The sequence below is a fragment of the Spermophilus citellus genome, assembly GCF_964194105.1.
Source record: "Spermophilus citellus genome assembly, chromosome: 1".
Lineage (NCBI taxonomy): Eukaryota > Metazoa > Chordata > Mammalia > Rodentia > Sciuridae > Spermophilus > Spermophilus citellus.
In genome coordinates, this window is record NC_138182.1 from 53,942,736 (window position 1) to 53,968,681 (window position 25,946).

At 35.1% G+C, this 25,946-nt stretch overlaps 1 protein-coding gene and 1 long non-coding RNA gene across 5 annotated transcripts in view; both read right to left on the minus strand.

Moving 5' to 3' along the window:
• The window catches only part of LOC308654458, a 1,408,498-nt gene that overhangs the window by 516,864 nt on the left and 865,688 nt on the right, over window positions 1-25,946 (minus strand). The gene's annotated exons all lie outside the window — the stretch shown is intronic.
• Window positions 1-25,946, minus strand: part of DIAPH3 (diaphanous related formin 3) — a gene marked incomplete at its 3' end in the record, with an annotated part of 478,285 nt that overhangs the window by 378,680 nt on the left and 73,659 nt on the right. For 3 of the 4 annotated variants that reach the window (XM_081278663.1, XM_081278661.1, XM_081278660.1), the window contains one exon: window positions 19,014-19,118. The exons of the other annotated variant lie outside the window; for it this stretch is intronic. In XM_081278663.1, coding sequence (XP_081134789.1) covers window positions 19,014-19,118 — 105 coding nt within the window. The remainder of the gene's footprint in view (window positions 1-19,013; window positions 19,119-25,946) is intronic. 4 annotated transcript variants of the gene reach the window in all.

Consider the following 25,946-nt stretch of genomic DNA (forward strand, 5'->3'; position numbering starts at 1 on the left):
CAGCCATAAGAAACACCCTGATACACAGATCTGTGTACTTACAAGTTATTGTTACAAAATAGATGTAAAATACTGGGATTTTTACTTCAGTAGGATATACAAGGTTTTGATAGATACTGCCAAATTGTACTACAAAAATGTTACATTGATATATATTTCTATACCCTCACCAAATGTTTCCTGTCAGCAATCTTTTTTTTTAGCTCTTCTATTTTGACAGATGAAAAATGCACTATATACCTATTTTCATTTACATAGTAAGATTGAATGTCTTTTCAAAAGGCAGCTAGCCATTTGTAATTCTTCTGGAGTGAATTGCCTATTCACTTTAGGTAAATTCTTTCCTATTGGGTTGTTCATCTTTTTCTTAATGACTTGTATGTGTTCTTTATACCTTACTTAATCTGTGGCAAATAGTTTTCTTCTATGTTTTTAAAATTTCTTCTAACTCAATTCCTCCCCTTGCCCTTCGCTACCCATTAAACATTTAATTATTTATTAGCAAACATACAACATACTCATGCTTTCCTTTATCATTAATGGATATAAACTTAATACTGTCAACCCAATATTATTTTTAGTATTATTACCTGAGAATCATATTCTAACTAGCCTAATAAGGAAAAGTGATTTCTTTCTTAAGGGAGAATTCTAAAACTTTTTGAAACTTAAATCTTGACAATTCTAAAGCTTGTCTCCTGCCTTAGTGGAAACCTCACTCAGACTAGGAAATCTACAACGATGAACAGGGCTGTGGACCTTCACTATTTTTCAAACATGCACTTCAATTCCCCCATCCTGACTCATCAAGATTTCTCCAGCATCTTCAGGGCTAAAGGGAATGAGAAGAAAAGAGAGGTAAGCTGCAGAAAACTGCTATAGTCAGGTATCACTCTTAGTCTCTGGTACCACTGTCCTTAGGATGTGGCTGATAACTACTTCTGTGGGATGCTTATGTGGGTTACTCCGTGTCCCCGGATGAAGATTTAGTAGTTGACCTTACAGAGACTCTCCATGTTAGGGTCTCTGCATAAGCATGTGGTCCCCTTGAATGACAACTTCCTCCATGACAACTCAAAACTCCTGAAACATCTAGCCAATATTTTCATTTAAGTCCACCCTATTCCAATAATAGGTCTAATCCCTTTTCCTTGCTCTGTCAACAATGCACTTTACACTGCCTCTTGCTTTTGGACTTTACCATCTGCAAATAGAGTTCAGTTCCAGTATCACTATCCCAAAACTGGAAGGAATACTTATCCACCTCTGAGAGCTCTGTCAAGTGCCCATCACTTGGCTTCAGGACATCACGAGGAATCAGAAATAATAGGGGGCTGGGGATGTGGCTCAAGAGGTAGCGCGCTCACCTGGCATGCGTGCAGCCCAGGTTCGAACCTCAGCACCACATACCAACAAAGATGTTGTGTCCGCCGAGAACTAAAAAATAAAGATTAAAAAAATTCTCTCTCTCTCTCTCCTCTCTCACTCACTCTCTCTAAAAAAAAAGAAAAAAAAGAAAAAAAAAGAAATAATACCATGACACCATGATATCTCTCTCCTCTCCAGAAACAGCCTCTCTTTATCAATCTTCCTTTTCTTAAAAAATTGTGAAACTGTTCTTATTTAATCTCAAGGCAGATAATAAGCTAACAGTAGAATAATCAGTTTCACAGACTCTTTACATGTCTACATTTTTCTGGTACCTGCTAGCTTCAGGCTCTGGACTTCTGCCAAAATTGTGACACAAGAGAAAAAGTCACATTTAATTTTTTTTTTTGTTAGCTTAATATCACTATTATAATATTCTTCTTTAGACCTTTTCAAAATCAACATTTTTTTCCTATTTTGATTAGTGTGGTTTTTGTTTCCTCCATCATGTCTTTTCTAAATTTTCTGCAATGCATCACTTTGGGGGCAGGGCGGGGGATGATCATTAAAAGTACTATATGTTAAATAAGCTTTACAACATTCCCTATAACTCACATTCTTACCTTGGATTTTATTATTAATATTAAATAAGCATTATATAAAATTGTTCAAAGCCATTCTATTCATTTGCTTTTTACTTATTTATTGTGCATTGAGTGGCATTTGAATACTTTTCTGATCATGTGTCACAACAAAATCATGTGTTCATGTGTTGAGTATTGAAAGATTATAGACTTTTCCATTTAAGTAGACCAGACAATGCAATAAGATAGTAAGAATTTATACTGCATTGAAGACTACTTCTTTAAGTGATATTTTATGTTTTAAGATGTATCTTTGATTTTAATAATTTCAAATTTGAGCATCTGAATAAATGAATTATACTTGGGGGGTCACTTGATTAGTAAATAAGTTGATCTTAAAATTTCTAATCAATTTACTTTGGTTATTCAAAACAACCTTTGTGTCTTAAGAAATTTCTCAAAATTGACAGAAAAAAATGCATGAATATTATAAAATCTAAATGGTGAAAAAAATGAAACAATAGCTCCTGATTCTCCTCTAAAAGGTAATCAGGTAAGCAGTGTAGTTTAGGAGATACGTATGCCAATTATAAGATACCCCCAAATATTAAGCTATAATATTAAATTTTAATAATTAGGGGGGCAAATGAAAATATGAGACAATATAAGCCTCCCATTAATCTGAGAGATTATACATATGTGTAAAGATCGAGTATAACCTCAAAATAAAGTGAATTTATTTTAGTCATTGTTAAAAAGTATGACCTTATCAATTTCAAGGTACTGTAAGAGTAGTGAGCCTGTGTCATTAGGAGAAGGCAGTCTGCATTGTAACTGCAAATAAGTCGAGAGATCCTCTTAGAGTTCTATAGAATCCTGCTGAGACTCCCCAGAAAAGGGGATGCCCCAAATACTAACACACATATCTACTGCTACATAATGTAGCAGGTATTCATAGATGACTGTATGAAGTAGAAGAGCAGTTAAGATATGTCAGGATCCATCATGGGCTGTGTGTGGCCCTCCGTGCATGGAGCCTAGTGGATAGGAACATCTGGTGTATGGGAATGACCAGTGGGCATTTGCTCTGGTTAACTGCTCTGACACATAGTGAATTTCTATCCCACTCTGCCCTGTCACACACAGCACCTGAGATGGGTGTAACCTGCCAAGATGTCAATCAACCTGCTGACTGCAAGACATCATGAAGCAAGACTCCACCCTTGAAACCTTATCCCTGCCTTAAATAAACGACTGGAGCCATGTTTCCTTTGTCTAGTTTCAGCTTTTGTGTAGACAGCTCCACTTTTGTAAATACATTGCTGACTCTTTTTGTTCTTCATTAAATATTTTAGACTTTAAGTTCACAGGTGGTTTACACCCTCCTCTGCAGGAAGAACCCCCACAATGAGATGCTAGCCATCAGTCCTAATAAAGATAGGCAAAGTAGGGCTGGGGATATAGCTCAGTGGTAGAGTGCTTGCCTAGCATGCTTGAGGACCTGGGTTCAATTCTCAGCACTGCAAACAAAAGAAAATACTAAATAGACAAAACATATGATGCTATGTTACGGGTACACACTTGAGCAGAATTTATTTTAATTTGAAAATATGGCCCATTTTCTCCACAGATTATTTAATAAACCAAGTAAGGAATTCTTACCAGCTCACTTCCAATATAATCTTACCTATGAGGCAAAAAGGAAATATAAGAATCTTATCAATATTTCTGATTCTAAATTATAAAAGTGGCATTTGAATATTTAAACATCAGTACGTGTCAGCTTAGACTGCATGCCTGCTCATAAAACACACGCTAAATCTCAGCATGTTGATCAACCAAGTTTGTGAGCCTCCAACACCTTTCTTCATCACACTGTTGAGAATGATGAATTCAACAAAGGTAGGATTCTTATTAGGTTCTATCTAACCTGGATTACTCATAAGCTTTATGTCTTTATGACTCATAGCTTTATGTCTTTTATCTTCAAGTGCAACACATAAAGGTAGAGGCAGGGCTTGATATCTTACTCAGCACTGCTAAATTCAGAACAGCATATTCAAACTGAGTGTTTAATTACATATGGCTAAATGAAGGACAGGATCAAGTCAGCAGCACAAGAATACAGGAACCAGTACAGGCAAGAATAAGAAAAGGACAAGATAGATCTCAGTGGTAGAGTATATGCTTAGTCTGTATATGGGTCTGAGTTCCATCCCCAGCTCTTCCCCACCACCACCAAGAGGGCAGGACCAATTCAGAGAACACACAGCTTAACATGATTTAGGAGAACGCAATGATTACTATGTGCTTTCTGCATGTTGCCAGAGCATTTCTCAATGAAAATGGAAGGTTCAATTATGAAGGATATTGAAACCTCTAATTAGGAGGAGGAGAAGAAAAAAAATTAAAGATAAAAAAGGCACCAATTTCAGAAAGTTTTATAGATTTTGAAAATAAGTCATGAAGTAATTTATAGAACATGTAAAGTGGAAAAAAAAGACATGTTCAGGTTCTCATTAATCTAACCTAGCTAAACTGTAATAAAAACAAAATAATAAGAGAAACAAAATTGATTGTGAAGATGAGGCAAAATTTAACTAAAATATTAACATGTTACTTTGTATTTATATTCTCAACTCACATACTTTAATAATATATTAATCTATAATATGAATGTAATGAGGTAATAGTACAATGAACATGTTTATGGTAAACAAACATACTGGCTTAGTGAATCAATGTTTTGTTTTGTTTTGTTTTAACCAGTAAGAAAACTTATCTAAAACTTTTGAGGACTATTGACCTAAAATGTAGGAGTTACACGGGGAGCTTCTGCTAACCATCTAGGTATACCATGAAAGAACACGCATGAACGAAGCCAACACATAGTTAAGGCAGAGCTCAGAGGCATAATGAATGAATCCTTAGGTCATTTGAAAACATGGATCTAGGCCTCTCTAAAGTCAACCAAACCCTAGGCTTTTCAGATGCACAAGCCAATATGTTCTGTTTGTTTTGATTCCACTTAAACTGAATCAGTCATTTCTAACAGAAACAGGATAAAACAATTATGTGGGAGAGGAAAAAAACAATTTTTCACATGAAATATTTGTTCAGAAAATACATTTTTAGAAATATGTATTTTTCTGAAATTACATATATATTTTGATGACCCTAATGGGGAGAGAAAGGAAAAAAATGAAAATGACTTTAAAACCCTGGAGACAGACATACAGCATTAGGCATTCCATTAGTACATAACAGAGGTAGATGCCCAAAGCATAAGACTACACATGTATAATCCTATGAAGTCTATAACACCAAGAATTGACTTTTGATACATCCAAACTGTTATCAAGTGTGAGAGTGTCTATATTTGTTAACGAATCATATGTGAGAATTAAAAGTTGCTTCTGTGATATATTATATTCAGAATTAAGAAAGACAGGTTATAGAAATTTAATTGAAAAAACTACTTTAAAAAATTAGGTATGGGCAAGAAAACTGGAAAGATCATACTGTTAGAAGAAAATTAAAACATACAAATCTCTTATAAAGTCTACACTTGCACTGCTTCAAAACTATAAACTCTTGGTCTACTTAAGACATACAAACAAATGGGGAGCACAGATGATGTTTCATAAGCATGCCTTGTGAACGGAAAACCAAGTAGGAACCACTCCTGCTCAAAGGGTTTGCCCTTTATCCAAAGAGTGACATATAAATATATTTGTATGCTTCATGTGGAAAAAAAATGTATGTTTTTGATGCTCAGGATTATTAACTTTTTATTCCAGGTATGAATCAGACTTAAGAAGCATTCAACTGTAACTTTTTTTTGAGGGGAGGGAGGTGACCAGGGATTAAACCCAGGGTGCTTAACCACTGAGTCAAATCCCCAACCCTTTGTATTTTTTTATCTTGAGACAGAATCTAAGTTACTTAGGACCTCACTAAGTTGCTGAGGCTGGCTTTGAACTTGCGATCCTCCTGCCTCAACTTCCCAAGTCACTGGGATTACAGCTGTACGCCCAGTCAACATTTATTCATTAAGTACTTTATTTAGAACCTGAAGAACAACAACTAAGAGACTACAAATACTGCCTTTATTCCAAACTTTCCCAAAGAACAAACTCTTAGGTTTTATAATTTAGTAAACATAGTCCTAGAGAGAAATGAATTTCCAAAATCAGAAAGCGAAAAGCAATAGAAATCTATTCTCAACTCCTGAAAACAAGGTACAGTCGCCCATGTAATGGTAATATAATGTAATAAGATAAACATTTATAAATTATTGTAGAACAGACAATTTTCACCATCTAGAAAAACATATTCTTTTAAAATCATTGATGTTGCTACATTTCAAATAATATTTCATTAATTTTCTTAGTATTTGGAGAGTATCTAATTACTCAACATTTCTGTGCTTTATTTTACCACTGTCTATACAATAAAGTCCTAATGTCCATAACATTCTACAATGTGTTACAGAAATTGATGAGTTTAATTACTTAATGTGCATGGATCAATTTAAAATAAATTGAAAATGAGCACACCGTACACTCTACTTAATCTTGTTACAGTCTTGTTTCAGAATTTGCTTCCTAATTTGCAACCCAGTATGCTACTTTTTAAAACAAATATAAAATTTTCTCTTACATTTTAGAAGTTAAAGCAAAAGTGATTTGAAGTAGGTAGAATTCTACCAGTGAGTGTTCTGATGGGGGGAGGAGGGGAGATCCTAGCTTCTATTCTAAATGTTTTCACTTGGTGTTTTGTCAAACTTTTTTTTTCTTAAAAATGGAAATGAAATAACATTATACTTTCTCTATACCTTACCTGCAAAATAACTTTTTAATGAATTATAGGCACAAAATGCAGATAAGATAGACAAACAAAATAATGAAAGAAATCATTCCCAGTGCATGTTAGTTGGTCAAGGATGGCACAGAACTACAAAGACTAACATGCATATATTTTAAGTCATCCAAGTATCTGCTTAAGGTACCACACAACACTTTTCATGTTTCTGAAGCATTTTAAAACTGAAGGTGATAAAAACTCTCAGATGCCTATGAACTCCATTTACATGAAGTACACCACTATAATTTTTAAAATGCATTCATATTCAAATCTGAGAAACATGATTCTTAGCTCATCAGGCCTGCTTAATTGCACTAACATCTGCAATCAATTTAAATTCTTTAAGATAGTCTTTCACAGCACTTGAAGTGAGTTCATGCTGGGATAGATTTAACACACTCACTAATTTATAGACACACACAGGCAGATAAGACCTATTTTTCTGAGGTGGGGTATAACAGTGAAGGGCAGTCTGAATTTTCCAATTATCAATGGGACACAAAGGATGAGTGCTACATAACTTACTGAGGCTGCATGAGGAGATGACAGCACTGTACAAACATAGCATAGATTAAGGCTGAAACTAGCATTTGATTTAAATCTATTTGTAGGTCATGAGCCATTAAAAGGTTTGATGAAATAAAGAGCAAAACCTAAAAGTATCAATTAAAGTTATATAGAAAAATGTCATTGCTTAATATGTCATTTTCATCCTTGAAAAAAAGGGGAAAATAAAAGAAAATGCTAATAACCCTGAATTATTTTTTAACCAAAGACCTAAATTGGCATAAAATAAAAGAATATGAGACTTTAAATCAGGGGTCTAGAGGACCTGGGTATGAGGTACAGTAGTAGAGTTTAAGAAACTATCTGCATCCTTTAAAAAAGAGGCAAAAACAACTAAATAGCAAAGATCAAAAAGCCAACCATATTGAACAGCAAAATTATCCTCTCCACAATCCTCGAAAGACAAGCAATTGAACACAAAACCAGAAGCAGACAAATGATATGCACAATATAAACATTTGTGTTGGGGAAAAATAGAGGAGCCCACAAGATATCTGACAAACAGGAAAAAAGAATTCCATACTGACCCACAGGTACTCACTGGAAATCATGGTAGGCCAATTTGGAACCAAAAGCTAAAACTGAGAGGTCTCTGGTCTACGGAAACTGCAGGTAAGGGGAGGAGGCCAGGGGGGTCTACATCCTATGAACCTCCAGCATTGTAGAACTGTGAGGAAAAAGTGCCCAGAATGTCATCAAAACTGAGAACATGCCTACAGAAGATAAAAGGCATCTCAAAGACAATCCCATAAATTAAACTGCAGTTTCTAATTTCAAAATGAGGAATAAATAAGTCATGAAACAAATATTTAAAGCAGAATTTTTAAAATGAGGTGAGGGAATTTGGGAAAAAAATAGGAGATAAAAACCATTTCAGAAATGAAGACTAAAGTAGAAGGAATACAAAAATAAACATAATAATGTCACAAGAGATTCAGAAATGAAGTTTTTAAAAATCAAAATAAGGCAAAAAGTATTGGAAAGAAAGTGACATATTAAAGATAGACCAAAATCCAACATTTAGATAACAGATTTAAAAAGACTGAACTTTTTAAAGTATACAGTGAAATGGTGTACTGCATACCTAATGATCCCATTCGGACATCCAGATAAAAGACAGTAAACTATAAGGAATAAAAAACAGTTACCAGCCGATCATTGATACAGTAACACTATTTATTGTTTTTTATGCTAGAAAGAAGCAGCATAATTTAATATTTTAAGCAGGGAGGGGGAAGTGTGTGAGGCAAAGTTTTTATATCCAGTAAAACTGACCCTAGGCAACAAATGGCATATACTGTCATCAATGTGCAAAACTCAGGAAATATTGTTCTATGAGGCCTTCTGAGGAATCTACTAAGGAATAAACTTCAGAAAGACAAAATATCTAGACAAATATCAACAAAAGGACTAGTGATAAGCATTCAAAACAGATATTCATACAAGTGAAGACTAAATGAAGACCTGAAGAAGACTGCGTGAAATGTAATGGCTATATGCTTAATCGACACAGGTACTGGTCAAGAACAAAAAGAGGCTGGAGATAGAGACAGCATATGCCATATGCCAAACTTTTGAAATACACAAACCACATATTTCTCTTTTGATATCTTGCACTGGAAAGGCCTAGAAACAGCAATTCACCCATTAGTACTAAGCATCCTTGGCCCCAATATGGCAATCCTGAAATACCACTCCACCTAAAAGAAATGATGGTGAAACGTCTAACATGAGAAATACACACAAGAAGCCAGGATCATCTTAGCAGTTACTAATGCAACAATTCAAAGCTGCCAGGATCATGCCAAAATGACTAGACGACAACTAGACAAAGTCCCGCTAACCAAAGGCAGGACAATCTGAGCTTCACTAAAAGTAATAATTGTGATGCATAAATTATTAACAACGTAAATATCACTAAGAATTTATGATAGGGAATCAATTCAAAGATGGAACAAATTCAATATCTAGAAAACTGGCAGAGAGAATCTAGCATTTATCCTAAATTTCCTATATCACTTGGTAGCCAAATAGTATGAGAGGAAATGTCTATAAAATTATTACAATTGATAAATGAAAAAAATTATAGAATTTTAATTACAAACCAGACATAAGTAACCACTGCTAAAAGAATATCATATTTCCTGAGTCTGGTCCAACCTCTGATCTATCTGCCAGTTTTTAGGAAATATAAAAGAGAAACAAGTTAATTTCACCATGAGTATGCAAATTAGCAAAACCCATGCTGTACTGGACAAATATAGGGATGAATGGGGAATCTGGAGATTTAAAGATAGATATATATAAAATTTATTCCATACGAAAGTAACTAAGAATTGAAAGAAGGCCTCAAATCAAGATATTCCAATTTTTAAAATAAAAGAACAATGATGGTGCCTTAAGATACACCTTGGTATGTTAAAACCATAAAAAATCTCAAGAAAGTTATTCTTAGAAGAGTAATTGGTTTTATGAGAAACCTAAGCGGGTTTCAGACTGGGCAGGGCAGATGAAGAGCCTACTGGGATGGTTGCAACATAATGTTTATTAATCTTGGCATTGTTCTTAAGGTAATTTACCAAGCATCTGCTTTACTTTACAAAAAGGTTTAAAAGGAAGATGGGACTAAGGGTGTAGCTCAGAGGTAGAGCTCTTTCCCAGCAGCATGCACAACTTCCTGGGTTTGATCCCCAACACGCAAAGAAAGAAAGATGTTCTGGTTTCTAGTCCTTGCTGTATCACTAATTTGAGGATGTCACATATTCCTTGAGCCTCTTTCCCATTTGCAAAATGTAAAGTTGCTCTAAGATATATTCCAGATCTAAATTTAAAATAACTAATAACTACTAGCCATGTATGGAGGTACGAAGTCTATAATCCCAACTACTAAGGAGATTAAGGCAGAAGAATCACAGGTTTGAGCCAGCCTTGGCAACTTAGTGAGACATTGCCTCAAAATAAAAAAGGGCTGGGGGCTGGGGATGTGGCTCAAGCGGTAGCACGCTCGCCTAGCGTGCGTGCGGCCCGGGTTCGATCCTCAGCACCACATACAAACGAAGATGTTGTGTCCGCCGAGAACTAAGAAAAAATAAATAAATGTTAAAATTCTCTCTCTCTCTGTCCCCCTCTCTCTCACTCTCTCTTTAAAAAAAAAAAAAAAAAAAAAAAAAAAAAAAAAAGGGCTGGGGTGGTATGTAGCTCAGTTGTAGAGTGCCCTTAGGTTCAATGCATAGTACAAAGAGAAGGAAGGGGAAAGGGGGGACACTAATAACTATTGTATATGCCTACTAAAAAAGAGTAAAACAAAACCATCTTTAAAACCATCCTTAACAAAACTAACCGCAAAGAAATGGTTTCAAACTTATCAAAACAGTTTGCAAGTTTCCCAAGAAAAAGCCCATGCATAAAATCTAACAGTAATATATAAGGAACAGTTAAAAATGAGATTGTCTATCTTTTAGACTACATTGTTTTAATGCCTCAATGAATCCCAAAGGCAGATCCTAAATTTACTTAATCTGTTATGGAAAGCTTCTGATAATAAAGGGATTTGAAAATAATTTTGTATCACACTGACAATAAGAGACTATACTGACCACATTTATGTTCTTAGAATTAGGGCAGTACCACTAAACTGCACATGTTAGGAAATGGTAATAAATCAGAAAACCAAAAAATAAGGAACAAATGCCTTTTGCACATTATGAATGACACGCTAAGGATTCAAACACACACACACATACACACACATATATAATTTATTCCATTTGAAAGTAAGAATTGAAAGAAGGCCTCAAATCTTAACTAACTTAGTCAGTAAAGTTTAATGCCACCAACTGGAAAGATAAATCAGTTCACTGAAGCTTTAAAACCATACTCTAAAAGCATACTCTCTCTTTCCATGCTGATACCTGTTCTTTGGGACATATTTTTCTGATTATTTCTCCAAGTTACAGAATATCTAGCAAAATTCTTAGTAGTTTCAGTATGTATGCCACTGAAACATACTTTTTGATGTTACGCACATGCAAGCAGCCTTGCAGCCACAAATATTCACCAACCTCAGCCTTTACATTTTATCTACTCCTAGTCTATTGTTGAATAATGTTATACTAAGAGACATCTGGCGATAACACTCATCCTTTACAGCCAAGTAGTTCTTACTCTTGGCTGTGCACTGGAATCCCAAGAAAGATTTACTTGATATTAATGCCTCAGTCCTAACCACAGGAATTCTGGTATAATTGTTAAATGGTGTGGCCTGGACATTGAGATATTTAAAGTTACCCAGATGATTCTGATCAATATCAAGGTTGAGAGCTATTATTCTTGGCCACTTTTTCCCCTTCACTTCATCAATTATCCTTCCTCTTTGCTCACTGAAAAATTGTTCATTCACAGAACTTTCCTTACTTTTTCATTTTCTCTCAGAAATATTTCTTCTTCCAAAATACTCATTTCATTTGAACATTTTTGTCATCACCTTCATAACCACCATGATTTTTATGTCTCTTCTTGCTGGCACTTGCAAAGTTATCACCACTTTTCTGGTTATCAGATAAAAGTTTAATTATGTTTATAAAAATAAGTATAAGCATAGCAAAATGTCTTGGGCCAAGAAACAACTGAATGACCAAAGATAAGAAAACCCCAGATGACCTCTAATGCCAACAATGCTAATAAACATTGACCAATTCAGTCTCTACATTTCAGCTAATAAATAACACTTTATCTGGTAAGTCTTTAAAAAAAAATAATAATAATAATAATAATAGCTGGGCCTAGTGACACACGCCTGTAATCCCAGAAGCTCAGGAGGCTGAGGCAGGAGGATCGCAATTTTAAAGCCATGCTGAGCAACTTATTGAGGCCCTAAGTAACTCAGAGAGACCCTGTCTATAAATAATAACATAAAAAGGGCTGGGGATGTGGCTCAGAGATTAAGCCCTTCTGGCTCAATTCCCAGGCATCAAAAAAAAAATTTTTTTAAATAATATGAAGAAGAAAAATATCTCAACCTGTAAGATTTTTTAAAAGCCAAAAATAAACAATTTTAATTTGAACCTTATTTCTACCTATTTAAAAAAAAAAGGATCAGTTTCTTCATTACCATCTCCTATCTAAAGAATACCACAATGCAATGATAGCAAAGAAGTTTAAACACCACTAGAGCTGCCCAGAAACAATGCATAAGGAAACTGGATAAATTTGAGTTGTAGAAAGATAATTTTAATTGTACATAAAAAATTTATAACTTGCCCTACAAAGGCAGAAATTTACAAAATAATATTAACAAGAAATTGGTTCACTGCCCTGAGCTCTGAAATTTTCTCCTACTCGGCAAGCAAGACCTAGAGACAAACAGACAAAGTATTGTGGGCAAGAGTGGTGTTGTCATAGACTTCTAATAGCACCCTCATTTTTTACTAAGCTCCCATGTTGTAAGGTTGCTTTCATCAAATCCTAACTTGACGTTTAAGTCAACAATAATCTGTGGTAACTTTAATTATCAAGAATATGCATAATTTTGGTCCCTTAAGTTTCTAGAAGTTAAAATATGAAACTCCTTAACAAAGAATGAGAGAAAACAATAACTTTGTTTCTGACAATATTTTTAATTAACATTTGAAACTGCACTGTAAGCAAGAAAAATAGATGATGAAAGGTATGAAAATGTATTTACTACTACTACAGTAGTAACAAATCAATGCTAAAACAAATTAGCTCCACATTTTTCCATCTCAAAAAAATATATGCAAGGAGCTGGGGCTGTAGGTGAGTGGTATAGCACTTGCCTCAAATGTGTGAGGCACTGGGTTCGATCCTCAGCACACATAAAAATAAATTAAAAAAATAAAAATATGTGTCCATCTACAAAAATATTTTTTAAATACACACAAATCTGAATATATGACTAACATCTTCTCAAAATATAACTTTTTCTGGTAAGAGATATCTAGAAGGATCATACTACACAATACTATATCCTTCATACTTGAAACATAATGCTAGCCACTCAAGTTAAAACAAGTGGTACGATGATAAGACCTCTCAAATACTTTTAAACACTGAAACATGTATACAAATATTATATATACATACATACATGCATACATACTCATTCAAATATATACATATAACCACACAGAGGATTATAGTTCCACACTTAGGAATTCAAAGTGGATGTAGTTATCTCCTGTATTTAAAAAGAATTTGTTATGGTATTTTTATATCCTTTTTAAAGTTATATTCTGTAGTACTCGATATTTAATTTAATTTCTTATTTTAAAAGTCTAGGCCAGAATTTCAGTAACATTTAAGAATAGGTTCAAGGAATAAAGTTATACTATATGAACTTTCTCAATAAATACTGTTCACATAAAAACTAGTTTTAATACTAAAAACAAAAATAGAAAACAAAGTCAGAGGGAACTAGCAAACTTCTAGGAGCATTTATAAAAGAGGAACTTTGCCACAACTTCCAGAAAAGAATAATAAAAAAAAAAAAACTAAACAAATAGAACGTAAAGAATGATGTTCTCTGTAAGAATCTGAGTTATATGAGGTAGCCATCCACCTAAATGGCCATGTCACTGTAGCTGTGAAACAAGCCAGTACCAAACAAATGGAGGGATGGGGACCGTATGGCAGTCTCTGGCTACATGCTACTGCATTCAGAAGGGCTTTTACTAGAAGAATGCATTTCAAAGAGAAATATTTAAAGTATTTTATCCACAGCCAAAAAAGAAGGCTACATGCTAACAGAAAGCAGTCTAGTTGCAAACTAGCAGGACAGTTTCATATTAATGTACAAAAAATTGGGGGAAATTCAAGCCCTAACTCACTAATGAGCAAAGGTTCAGCTCTGCTGAAGGGTCCAGGAGACATAACACATTATACAAGATAACAGGAAAGTACTTCCCATCAAAAATCCCTTCACATTTTTCACTCTCTCCCAGAAATTCTACATTCACACAAAGATACCACACAGATATCTTTCAGGTTCTCCTCATTCCTCTTGAATCCTACTGCCTCTGATCCTCTTCCTCTACACAGGATCTCCCACTCCTTTCAGGGGGTTCCTTGTACTCTTCTGGCATGAAGTATTTCAACTCTCAGGCCTTCTGCAGTTCTGCATTGCCACAGATTAGCCTGAAAGACCTCAGGGTGGAACACAAAGACTCTTTCCTCTCAACAGATAGGAAAATATAGCATATATATTTTACTAATTCTTTGTGATAAAGCAAATATCTCATTCTCAATCTTATTATGAACAGTAGTCCTTTTTAATACATTCTTTAATTATGAATAAATTAACCCAAGATTTCCTGTGAACCCTGTCATAGGAGACTGTATTACATTATTCAGACATGATGTAGATGGAGCCAGCTCACCCTAAACACAGCTCAAAATACCAATAAGAAAATAAGCACTGACATAAACCCTGATGTCACAGACACAGGGCTTGATGTACCCAAAACAAGAGAAAAAGAAGACAAAACCAAGAAAAGGTAGCAAATATTAGGATCCATCTCCCAAATCTGGTTTGTCCACATAAAGCACAAGAATCTTGACTATAAAAACCATATTTTAGCAATATCTGAAGAACTGCTTAAAGCATTTTAAGGGAAGACAAGAATGAAAAATAAGCCACACTAAAAAAATAATAATAACAATACTTATGGTTCAGTTAACCATTTCTCAGTCCCTTCCATTTGGAAAACAGTGAAAATCCTATGCAGTTGTGGCTGTCATGGCGTGAAGTGATAAATACAATCAATAAGAGTTATAGGTTACAGATTAGGAAAAAACATATATTATAGATATAAGATTTTGATAAGTGAGATAAGGCAATTATAAAGCAAGAACTGTCATAGGCCTAAGACACTATTTTGCTGCCTTCTATAAAAACGGTTACAAGATTTGTTTCTAAGAAACTGAAAGTTGTTTTCATATAATATATTGTTTACTGTATTTTGTACCCCACAAAATGTACTTAACCCAGGATATGGTGGTCTTGGTGACCCAAGACTTTGAAGTAGATTTTCACTAACTGACCAAACTCAGGATACGGTTGTCTAACACCTGCTCGGACCCAAGATGTAGTTAACCGAGTTGGTTTTCGTACTTAAATTCCCAAGACACAGGCCAGGAAATTGCTGCTCTCCCACAGAGCTTCCGTCTTTATGGGTGGGTGACAGTCCCTGGCCAGGTAAATAAAGCTCTCTTTGATTTGAATTCGGGCTTTGAGTGTTTTCTGAAATGGCTCTGCATAATAGTGGCTTAAGAGACCACAGCCTGTTCTGCTCCGTAAGTTTCCTCTTACTTTTTCTGGCAACTGTGAATTATCTTCCATTTTGCCTATCTCTTCACAATCACTTTAGTTTTCATTTTTTTATTTTTTATTTTATTGGTTCTTTTAGTTGTATACAAGAGTAGAGTCCATTTTGATATATTATACAAGCATGGAATATATCTTATTCTAATTGGGACCCCAGTTATATGGATGTACATGATGGAGAGATTCACTATGGTGTATTCACATATGCACACAGGAAATTTACATCAGATTCATTCCACTATCTTTCCATTTCGTATTCTCCTGCCCTTTCCTTCATTCCCCTTTGTCTAATCTACTTAACTTTTTTCAAGATCCTTATTACCAATTGCACACTAGTCTCACTCTTCAGCTAGAAACTCAAACCCAAGTAAATTGTATATTCTCTATGAAAGACATTTTCTTCAGTGAGTCATTTACCAGAGAATGAACACAGGGCCAGTAGTACCTCTGTCATCTATTCTCTGAGTGAACACATGCAGGGTAACAGTAGGGTTTTTACAATGTCCTTTGAATGGAAACAGTAATTGTCAGAGTGAATTAGAGAGATCCCACATAGGCAAAAATGTACGTGGATGACATATCAAGCCATTACATCAACAAAGAAAAGAACTCAAAGCAGCTTAAATAAAAACATGTCTCACTTCACATAATGGAAGGGGCTAGAAAGAGGACTTCACTGGGCCAGAGCAGCAGTTCCAGGATCCCACTCTCCAAGCACCTCACAACCTTGCATAACTATTTAGCACAGAGGGAGCAGCTCTCCAAAGTGGGGTCCTTAAATGAGGGAGGGGAAATATTTCTCAGAAGCCCCATACCATGTACTAGACAAACACATGCCTATGCCCTACAAAATTAGAAAAAAATGAATCTGGCATTGTCAGCCACTAATATGATCGTTTCTTAATTTAATAAACCTTCCTAACTGCAGAAAGTCAGTATTGCATCTTGACCACCAAAACTCACACATAAGTCTTGGTAATAACTAGTTTGGGCAATGGCATTTTTTCCCATTTTATTCTAAAAACTAACCTTACCTACTTTAGGCCTACTTTTAGGATTAATGTTTATAAACATTTCCAAATCAACTGCAGGCATCAGTGGTAATCTTAATGGCTACCCGGGGAGGAAAAATATCTCAAAGCAAAAATCAAATAATAAATTTACTTGACACGTACTCAGCATTATCCTCTCCAGAACAACCCATCTACAAATTTTGGCTCTGTTTTTCTCACTAACTTTTTCAATAGTCATTAATATAAATAAAGTGGCATGACAAAGTCTACAGAGTTAATAAAATGTGTTTCTACTTCCCAAGCAGAAACATGATTGGTCAGTTTGAACTTTCTATAATGTTAACCATCTGCCAAATTATTCAGAGCTCTCCTAGAAAAAGCCATGATCCTCCACACACTAATTAGATGAGTCAATGCTGTAATGATCCTTTAGATAACTAATTTACTCAAGTCTGATAATTTAATTACCCAATTTTGATAAATAAATTCTAATCTTAGACCAAAATGATTAAAGGATTAAAGGTTAAAATCAGCAAATGCAAACTGAAATAGATCCACTATTATGAAGTCCAAAACAGTTTGTTTTTCTCTTAGAAGTTTATTATCTCAAATTCCAGAATTAAAATATATTAATATATCAAGGTTTTCTAAACCAGTTCTGATGTAGTATTCCTTGTACTTCTATTTAGTAAATTCATGATTGGTAGATTTAAAATTCCCTAAGAGTTGTCTTTACTGACTATCCCATACAGTTCCATCATCTTTTCTCACTCTTTTTACACATCGCATTTCACCTACTATTACATGTATATCTGTGTGTTTCAGTTACAAGTGCAGGATGACAAGTAGCAGAATATCTTAGTGCCCCATCTCCTGTGCCTAAAAAGACTGCCTGACATTTGGACACTCAGTAAACATAAGAAAATGACTATCTCAAAGATGTGAATAAGTAGTAAATGTGTATTATTACTTATGTACTTTTGCACATACTATTAATTATGGTATGATTTAAATACCAAGAATAAAAAAAAATCACAAGCAAAAACAATTGCTACTAGCAGCACTACCACAAGCAGCAGCCACCAGTTTAAAATTGGAATAAACGATTTAATGCTGATAATAAGGGTATGTTGTAGGTTTTCCCATTTTAAGAATGAGAAATTAAAGCTCGGAGAAGTAAAATAAGATGCCCGGGGTCAAACAAGATAAATAAGCAGATCAAAACAACAGAGCTCTGACTCATATACCCTTAATGCTGACCTGCAATGTCTATGTGTATCATTAAGGGGCAAAAGCAATTAGTATCAGCATCTAAACAGCAGGACACTGAGCCCATTTATATAAAGAACTGGACAAAGCACAGTACTCACAGTGATTTCTACAACTGATCAGGCTACCAAAATGTGAGACATGTTTAAAAATTAAACACCACTTGAATCTTTCTTCCAAAAGAAATACCTCAGAGTCAAAGACTAGGCTAGTAGATAAATGGAGTTAAAGTATAAATAACTTATGTCCTTGTAACCAGGCCTTAGGATAAAGTATTCAGTGAAAACTAGTGTGTTAAGCTGCTCTTTTCTAATTCAATTCTACTTTAAATTTAGCCATGGTCATTTTCTACTGTCTTTCACTTCTTTGTTAGTGTCCATTTTATATTTTTCATCCAAATCATTTATTTACAATTTGTACATGACTAGTCAAGTTCATTTGCTGCTCCATGAAATGAATGCATTGATTCTCTATGCCAGTCATGGTTTCTTAGATATTTAGTCATTATTTCTGCCCACATATTTTATGTTTCCCTGAAAAACTGGCAGCCATGTGGAAGTTCAACGCTCCTTTCAATACCTGCACTTATAATTTGTAACAAGATAATTTTATCCTTCAAGAAGCTCACATTAAAAATATACCCATTATGTATTCTGATTTAGGTAGAATAAAATTAGCCTCATTTTCCTACAATACAAATATTATGCTTGTTTATAGGTGACATTGGAAATCAATGCCCATCTTAATTCACCAACAGGGAAAGATCTCTTACAGTAGACCACAATGTTTCTTACCAATGTAACTGGTCAAAAACATAGTTTAAAAGTTATAAGATGGGCAATATTTTTAAACAAATGTATTACACTTCATGTGCCTTTAATCATACATTCAAAAGCCCTCTGATTACAGTGGTACACACACTTCAGTACTTCATTAAACAAAGGCATTGTTTTCCACACAACATCATGTTTCAGCAATATTTTTCAACTTGACAGTTTTACTTACTGTCTTAGAAGCAGTATTAATGTACTGCATCACCATTTCTTTTTTGATACCGAAGTCTTTTTCCCGCAATGGTGCCTTTTTATCTTCATTTAAATTCATATCTTCCTGGAAAACACAATTAAAATGCCTGGTTTTAGAATCTAAATAGTGCAGCAATTCTATATATGCTATGAATGGAAAAATCAATAATTTGTGACTAAAGCAGCATTAATTGTTTTGAAATGATTTACATGTAATTCTGCCTAGAGAAAGGAAGAGAGAGGAAAGCTGGAGAGAGAGAAAGTATTCTAGATGAGTGTAACAGGTAAAATGCTTACCAGAAAATCTAAATTCATAGCAGGCTATTAAAGTTATATTCACATCACTATGGATAATTAGACAGTTGCAAATTTCTGCCTTTCCTAAGGTTATTAGGATTCACAATTTTAATTATTTTTTTTACAACAGCTGTACCTGAAGCTATCTTGTACTGTTTTGAAAGAGCTGTTGTGTACCAGAAAAATTAGAAAGTAAATAAACTTCCACTTCCCCGATTCTGAAAGCTACAAGAACACCACACAATCAAATCACTAGAACTGATTCCAGCAAATGACAAAGCATCTTATGGTTTTAATTATTTTTCCCCATCTCTTTCTAAAACATTAACTAGTTTATTAACTGAAAGATCTAAAGCACATAAAAGTTACACTAAGATAAACAGGTACCACCTAAATATCTAACATTCCTCAAGAGCACCAACCAAAATAAGCGTTTAAGCATCATATATGTCCCTATGGAAGTAACTTTGACTAAAAATACAAGTCAGGCATATCCAAACAAACATAAGGATTGCTATCAATTACGTTGCTTAAGAGGCTGCTCTGGAAGAGCAGAAGAAAGGGAGACAGAGGTAAGAAAGAAATGACTGAAAATGAAGGGAAGCTCAAAGGGATTTCCTGCCAGCCTTAGCCCTGGGCCATATGTGATAAGCAATGTTAAGTACTTGTATATACATCAACTCCATGTCTACTCAGAATAGGTCCATGAAAATCAGGACTTTGGGTCATCTATTGACCAGGTTATCCAAACTTAAACTTAACAGTAAGTAAGTTTCTGCCAATTTTTATAAGTGAGCTACATTCACCGGGTACTGAAGTTTATGCCTTTATCCAACTCAGTTTTTGGCCACCAAACCTCAAGCACTTAAAATTCAAAATTCCTTTCACTTCATCTTGAGAGAAATATTTGAGATCTTAGAAATTGTTCCATTTGACACCTCAATAATAGGTAGTAATTATTAATTCCACTCTTGTCACTACTCCAGTTAGAAATATCCTTGAAATTAGGTGAATACTAGCTTGTTTTATTTCATTTTTTTCCTGTAAACTAATAATTCTCAATAGGCTTTACTACCACTTAGCAGTTTTAGAAATTTCTAGAGGCATTCTGGTTAAAAGTGACTGAAGTGATGCTTTAAGCATTTATAGGAGCAATCCCTGCTAGATATTCCCTGGTTACACTCACAGGACAAAAAAAAATGTTCTGCACCTACAAGAGATTCACAGACCTTTAAAAATAAGAAAGACTGTGGGGCTGGGGATGTGGCTCAAGTGGTAGCGCGCTCGCTTGGCATGCGGGTGGCCCTGGGTTTGATCAAATAAAGATGTTGTGTCCGCCGAAAACTAAAAAATAAATATTAAAAAAAAAAAACTCTCTTTCTCTCTTAAAAAAAAAAAGACTGTGGAATTAGATATAAACTGTAAAATGGAACCAATTGTTAAATTGTAACATATTATGTATTTTGTATTGCCTGGTTTTAATACACCAAATTTCTCAAGAATCCAACTATTCTGTAAATTATACTTACAATTCTTTTAAACTTTATCAATAGTTCTACTCCATTTCTGAAACACAGGTATCCCAGGCCAATACTGTTTGTGGCATCTGAATCCTCAAAACAGCACACTGTGTCAGTCTGTACTGTAGTGTTGTACTCACAGCGGTATGAACCAGAGATTCAAGAATGTTTCTTTACTTTCTTCAATAGTCAGTGCCACTTAACACTGAAATACAAACTAATTATGTAGTACAGAAAGGTGGTATATTGATTTTTTAATTATGGATGTAGGTAGCTTGTATTATATAAATAATTTCACTGGCAATATGCCAGGCATGGAAGAGACAAACACTACATGTTTTCCCTCATGTGTGGAAGCTAAAAAAGTTGATCATATAGAAAGTACAAAGCAGTGTTAACCAGAGGCTGGGAAGTGGTTAGGGGAGAGGGAAAAGAGAAGGGCTATTCAATGGGTATGAGGAGATAATAGGATTAAGTTCTAATGTTCTGTAGCACAGTGGGTTGCTACAATTAATAATTTATTTTACATCATAATAACTGAAATAATTTTGAGTGTTTCCAACCCAAAGAAATAGTGTTTGAGGTAAGAGATACCCTAATTACCCTAATTTGATCATTGAACATTGTATATGTTTTGGAATACCACACCCTACCCCATCAGTATGTACAATTATCATGTCACAAGTAAAAATAAAAAGATCTTACTGGAAGCAAGTAATGGGGAAGCTAGGGGATAATTGTTATAAAAGGTGGGGGGAAACCTAAGAGTTCTGAGAATCTGTCATAAATTATTCACTATTAATTTCCAATTGTTAAACATAACTCAGCCTCTTTAACCAGCAAATTAAAATACTTAATAGATACAGAATACTAAAAGACATAAAGCCCATTACCTGTGGCCAAAACTGAATTAAAATTTCAAGATGGATAGTTCAAAGAAAAAGAAAAGCAGCCACTTTCTTTTTAGAAAGATGTTTCCAGAGGACATGAGTTCATACACAGAAGGGGTCCTGATGGTTAATTTGAGGTTCATCTCTGGGATTCAGAATGCCCAGACAGCTAGTGAAGCAACATTTCTGGATGATCTCTTAAGGTGAGTCCAGAAGAGATGAACATTTGAATCAATTGACTAATTAAGAAGATTCAACCTCACCCAATTGGGCAAAGCACTATCCAATCAACTAAGGGCCCAAGTAGTACAACAAGGCAGAGGAAAGGTGAATTCATTTTCTCTTCTTTAGCTGGGACACCCTTCTTCTGTCAGATTTTGAGACCTGAACCAATGTCTGCTTCACTTCTCCCCCACCCAGGTTCTCAGGCCTTTGGCCTTGGACTGAGCCACACTTCTGACTTCCCCCATTCTCCTGCTTGCAGAAGGCCTTTCAAGAAACAGTCTCCATATTCTCTAAGTCAATTCCTTTAATGAACCTTCTCTCATGTATCACTAAGTTTGTGTATATTCTATTGCTTCATGCCTTTCTGGAGAACTCTGGCCAGTGTTTTCTTTTGGAATTAAGAAAGAGACCCGGAATTCTCCAATTGTTTTCCTCTGGCTAATGACACCTCTCTTGCTGATATATGGCACTAATCTTTCTGACAAAACTGTGATGATAGCTTCAATGTAAATACAAAATGAAATGAAGAAATGAGGCCACAAAAAAGGAATTGACTACCCAACACCACAAACAGTCAAGGAGCACCCAGTTGGCATGGAACTGCATGCAATAGGTCATCACTCTCTGCATGTCCTTGAGGAAATGGAATGGCAAAGATAAGCTTTGCCCTTTATAAAAGGAACAAAGGAGCAATGGAGATGGGGGGGAAAACACATATTTCAAAGTATAAAGGTACAAGATCTTTAGAACAAATTATTTTCAATCTATGGAGAAGCAGGCTACAGGAAGAAAACCTCACGAGGCAATGCTAGTTAACTTCTGGAAATGGTAAAGTCCTTGGGAAATGTACTGAGAACTTTTTCCTAGAAACTTTGTGTCCATATGTTGTATGTCCAGAAGAATCAAGTATCTCCCAAGACTATTAGACAAACTAAGCAGCAAAAGGTCAGCGAGGGAGAACAGTGAGAAAGTCTTTAATTTTCACAATTCTCAGTTTCTATTTGCCAATTGTATCTCCATTGTCTTAGGTGAGATTCCCTAGAGGCAGAGACTGGGACAAAAACAGACACAGGTGATCTGTGGAAGAGATAATCTCTAGAATAAGGTACTTTCCTGGCAACTTGGGGGTTTTTTTGTTTGTTTGTTTGTTTGTTTGTTTGTTTTGGATCCCATGAATTTCCCCCAATACCAAAATATTTTTGATTAACAGTACCTAGCTAAACCTACACATGGATATTTCCTGCTTTTTGTCCCACTCTGATTTCTCTTCTAAAAGCTTTCCTTGCCCCTGACTCATCTTTGGAGATTCATTACAGAAAGTTCTCCTCTTGTTCCTCAAAGCCAGCATTGAATGGACCTACTTTCCTGCCAGCCTTCCTCCAGACGGTTAGTATAGCAATGAGCAGGAAATCCCTCCCTCTATAAACAGTCAACACATTACTTATTCCCTGATAAAGATATACTGAGAAGGGTATATGACCTCTACAGTATTCTTCCCAAAATATTCCTCAATAACCATGAGAAAGGAGAAAAGAAAAATTTAAAAAAGATAAGCCCAAATTGAGGACCCTTTACACAAATAACCAGGAGTGTCAAGGTCATAAAACATAAAGAACTGTCCTTGACTGGAGGTGGCAAAGGAGACATGGTGACTAAATGCAAAGTGTGGTTTGGATTGGAACCTGGAATATAAAAAGACATAACTGGAAATAAAGTCTACAATTTAGTTAGTAGTATCTATGTTTTTTTCTTATTTTTAATAATTGTCCTAATGTTATATAAGATGCTGATATTAGGGAAAGCCAACTAAAGAGTACAGAAGAACTCTAAAATTGCAACACTAAAATTATTTCAAAGTAAAAGTTTTAAAACATTAAAATAAGCCAGGCATGGGGGGGTGCATGCCTGTAATCCCAGTGGCTCAGTAGGCTGAGGCAAGAGGATCACAAATTCAAAGTCAGCCTCAGCAACTTAGCTAGGCCTAAATGACTTGGTGAGACCGTGTGTCAAAATAAAAAAGGGCTGGGGATGTGGTTTAGTAGTTAAGCCCAGGGTTCAATCCCCAGTACTGGGTGTGTCGGGAGAAGGATGAAATTAAAATATTTTGAACAATTTTATGAATAATTTGAAAACAATAAAAATGGAACACTCTTTCATTTAAAAAATTGACAAGTCCTCAAAAATCTAAAAAAAATAAATAACTAGGTTTTGGGAGTGTTTGCTGTAGTAAACACACACTAACTGAATGGATGGAGGAGAGGAGAGGCAAGGGAAGAAACCACTATGAAGACAAATCCAAGGCTAGAGGAGAGGGAAGGGAAGAAACCACTATGAAGACAAATCCAAGACTAGTAAGACCAAGGGTTTGAACCTGGATAAAAACAAAAGTCCAACCTAAAGCTAGAAACAAGGCACTCTTGAGTTTCCTAAACACAAGGTCCTTGGTTACTTATACTTCATCCCATTCTCATCTAACCCTACCCTCTTAAACCATCCTTCTTACTCATTTTCCCAATGGCCTTTTCCAAAGACCTATGATCTGAAATAATGGTTAAATGGCTGAACTAGGCAATGTGCTAAATTTATAAGCATTATTTAATCCTTACCAATAACCAATTTAGGTATCCCCTTCTCTATGCCTGTATATGTCAATCTACTATATCTTCTGTATACCTCAACTTGAGGTATTGAGAAAAACTTCAGGGGAATTCTTGAAGTTAACCATGGTTCTATAGCTTATTTTTGAACTCTAATCAATCTAGTCTCCCCATTTTTATTTCCATATTTTTTGGTCTCCATTATCATTAAATCCCATTTCCTGGGGGTCTAATACTATGGAGCTGAACACTAAGATTGCCAACACTGTGCTGATTCTTGATGTCCCATGCTTTGCTATTACCAAGAAGAATCTTCAAAGTGTTACCAACACAAGGTAGGCGAAGCTAAATCCATCAATTTTATAGGGGACAACATCAGGGATATAGAAAAGGATCAATGTGTGATTGAACACTTCCCTGTGGCACCTGGTAAAGGGGTAGATAGGGCTGAGACCCCTCACACCAAGTCAGCACCTTCTCAGATACTCCAAAAGATTGTGTGGGTTTGACAGGGCCAGAAGTTGCCACAAACCAGAAGAATACCGTCTTCCTACTACTTATTTCTGACTCCATATTAGACTGAGAAAATGCTGGAACAAAATAAATGTTTCCACATTTTCATTGGTAAAGCCAAGGAAAGAAAAAAAATGAATATTAATAGATGGGCACATACATGCAACTATTTAGAACACTAAGGAGCTATCATGCAGAGAATGGCAATAGAGTGGACATTTTTTTCAACTGAATTATAAACATTAAGCTCAATATTTTCATTCATGGATGTAGATTTTCAAGATAGCAAGCTCGTTAAATTTACATGCATCAAGTTGAGTAGGATAGTTAACACCATGGAGAGACAAATTAAATTTAAAATGATTGACTACTTGTAGAACTACACCAATACATACAAGCAGTAAGTTATTGAAGACGGTCAGGTGTGGATAATTCAATCAAAAAGGAAAAACACTACAGACAAACAGAGGAAAGACAGGAGTTTCAAAATGACTGCTGTATTATAGCAGATCAAACATCCATTTGAATCAGTAAGTATAATATTGGAAGATAAAATTAGAAACACAGAAATAGAAAAAGCACTCATTTTTTAAATTAATTAAAGAAAGTCAATAATCGTCTGATTTCCATAGTTCTGTCTCATGGGTTAAAGCCAACATAATTATTCTTGGTAACATCCTCTGTCTTACTAACATTACATTGCTACACCCACATCTTCAGAAGAGACCCACAATTATCCCCCATTGTCTCTCCAGGAACATACCCATAGTTCTTCTCAAAGTGTACTTCTTTTTTTAACCACATCTGAATTTCTCTTCAACATCCACAATGTCAAAGATCTTACTGATGTTTATCCCTACATTCAGGTAGA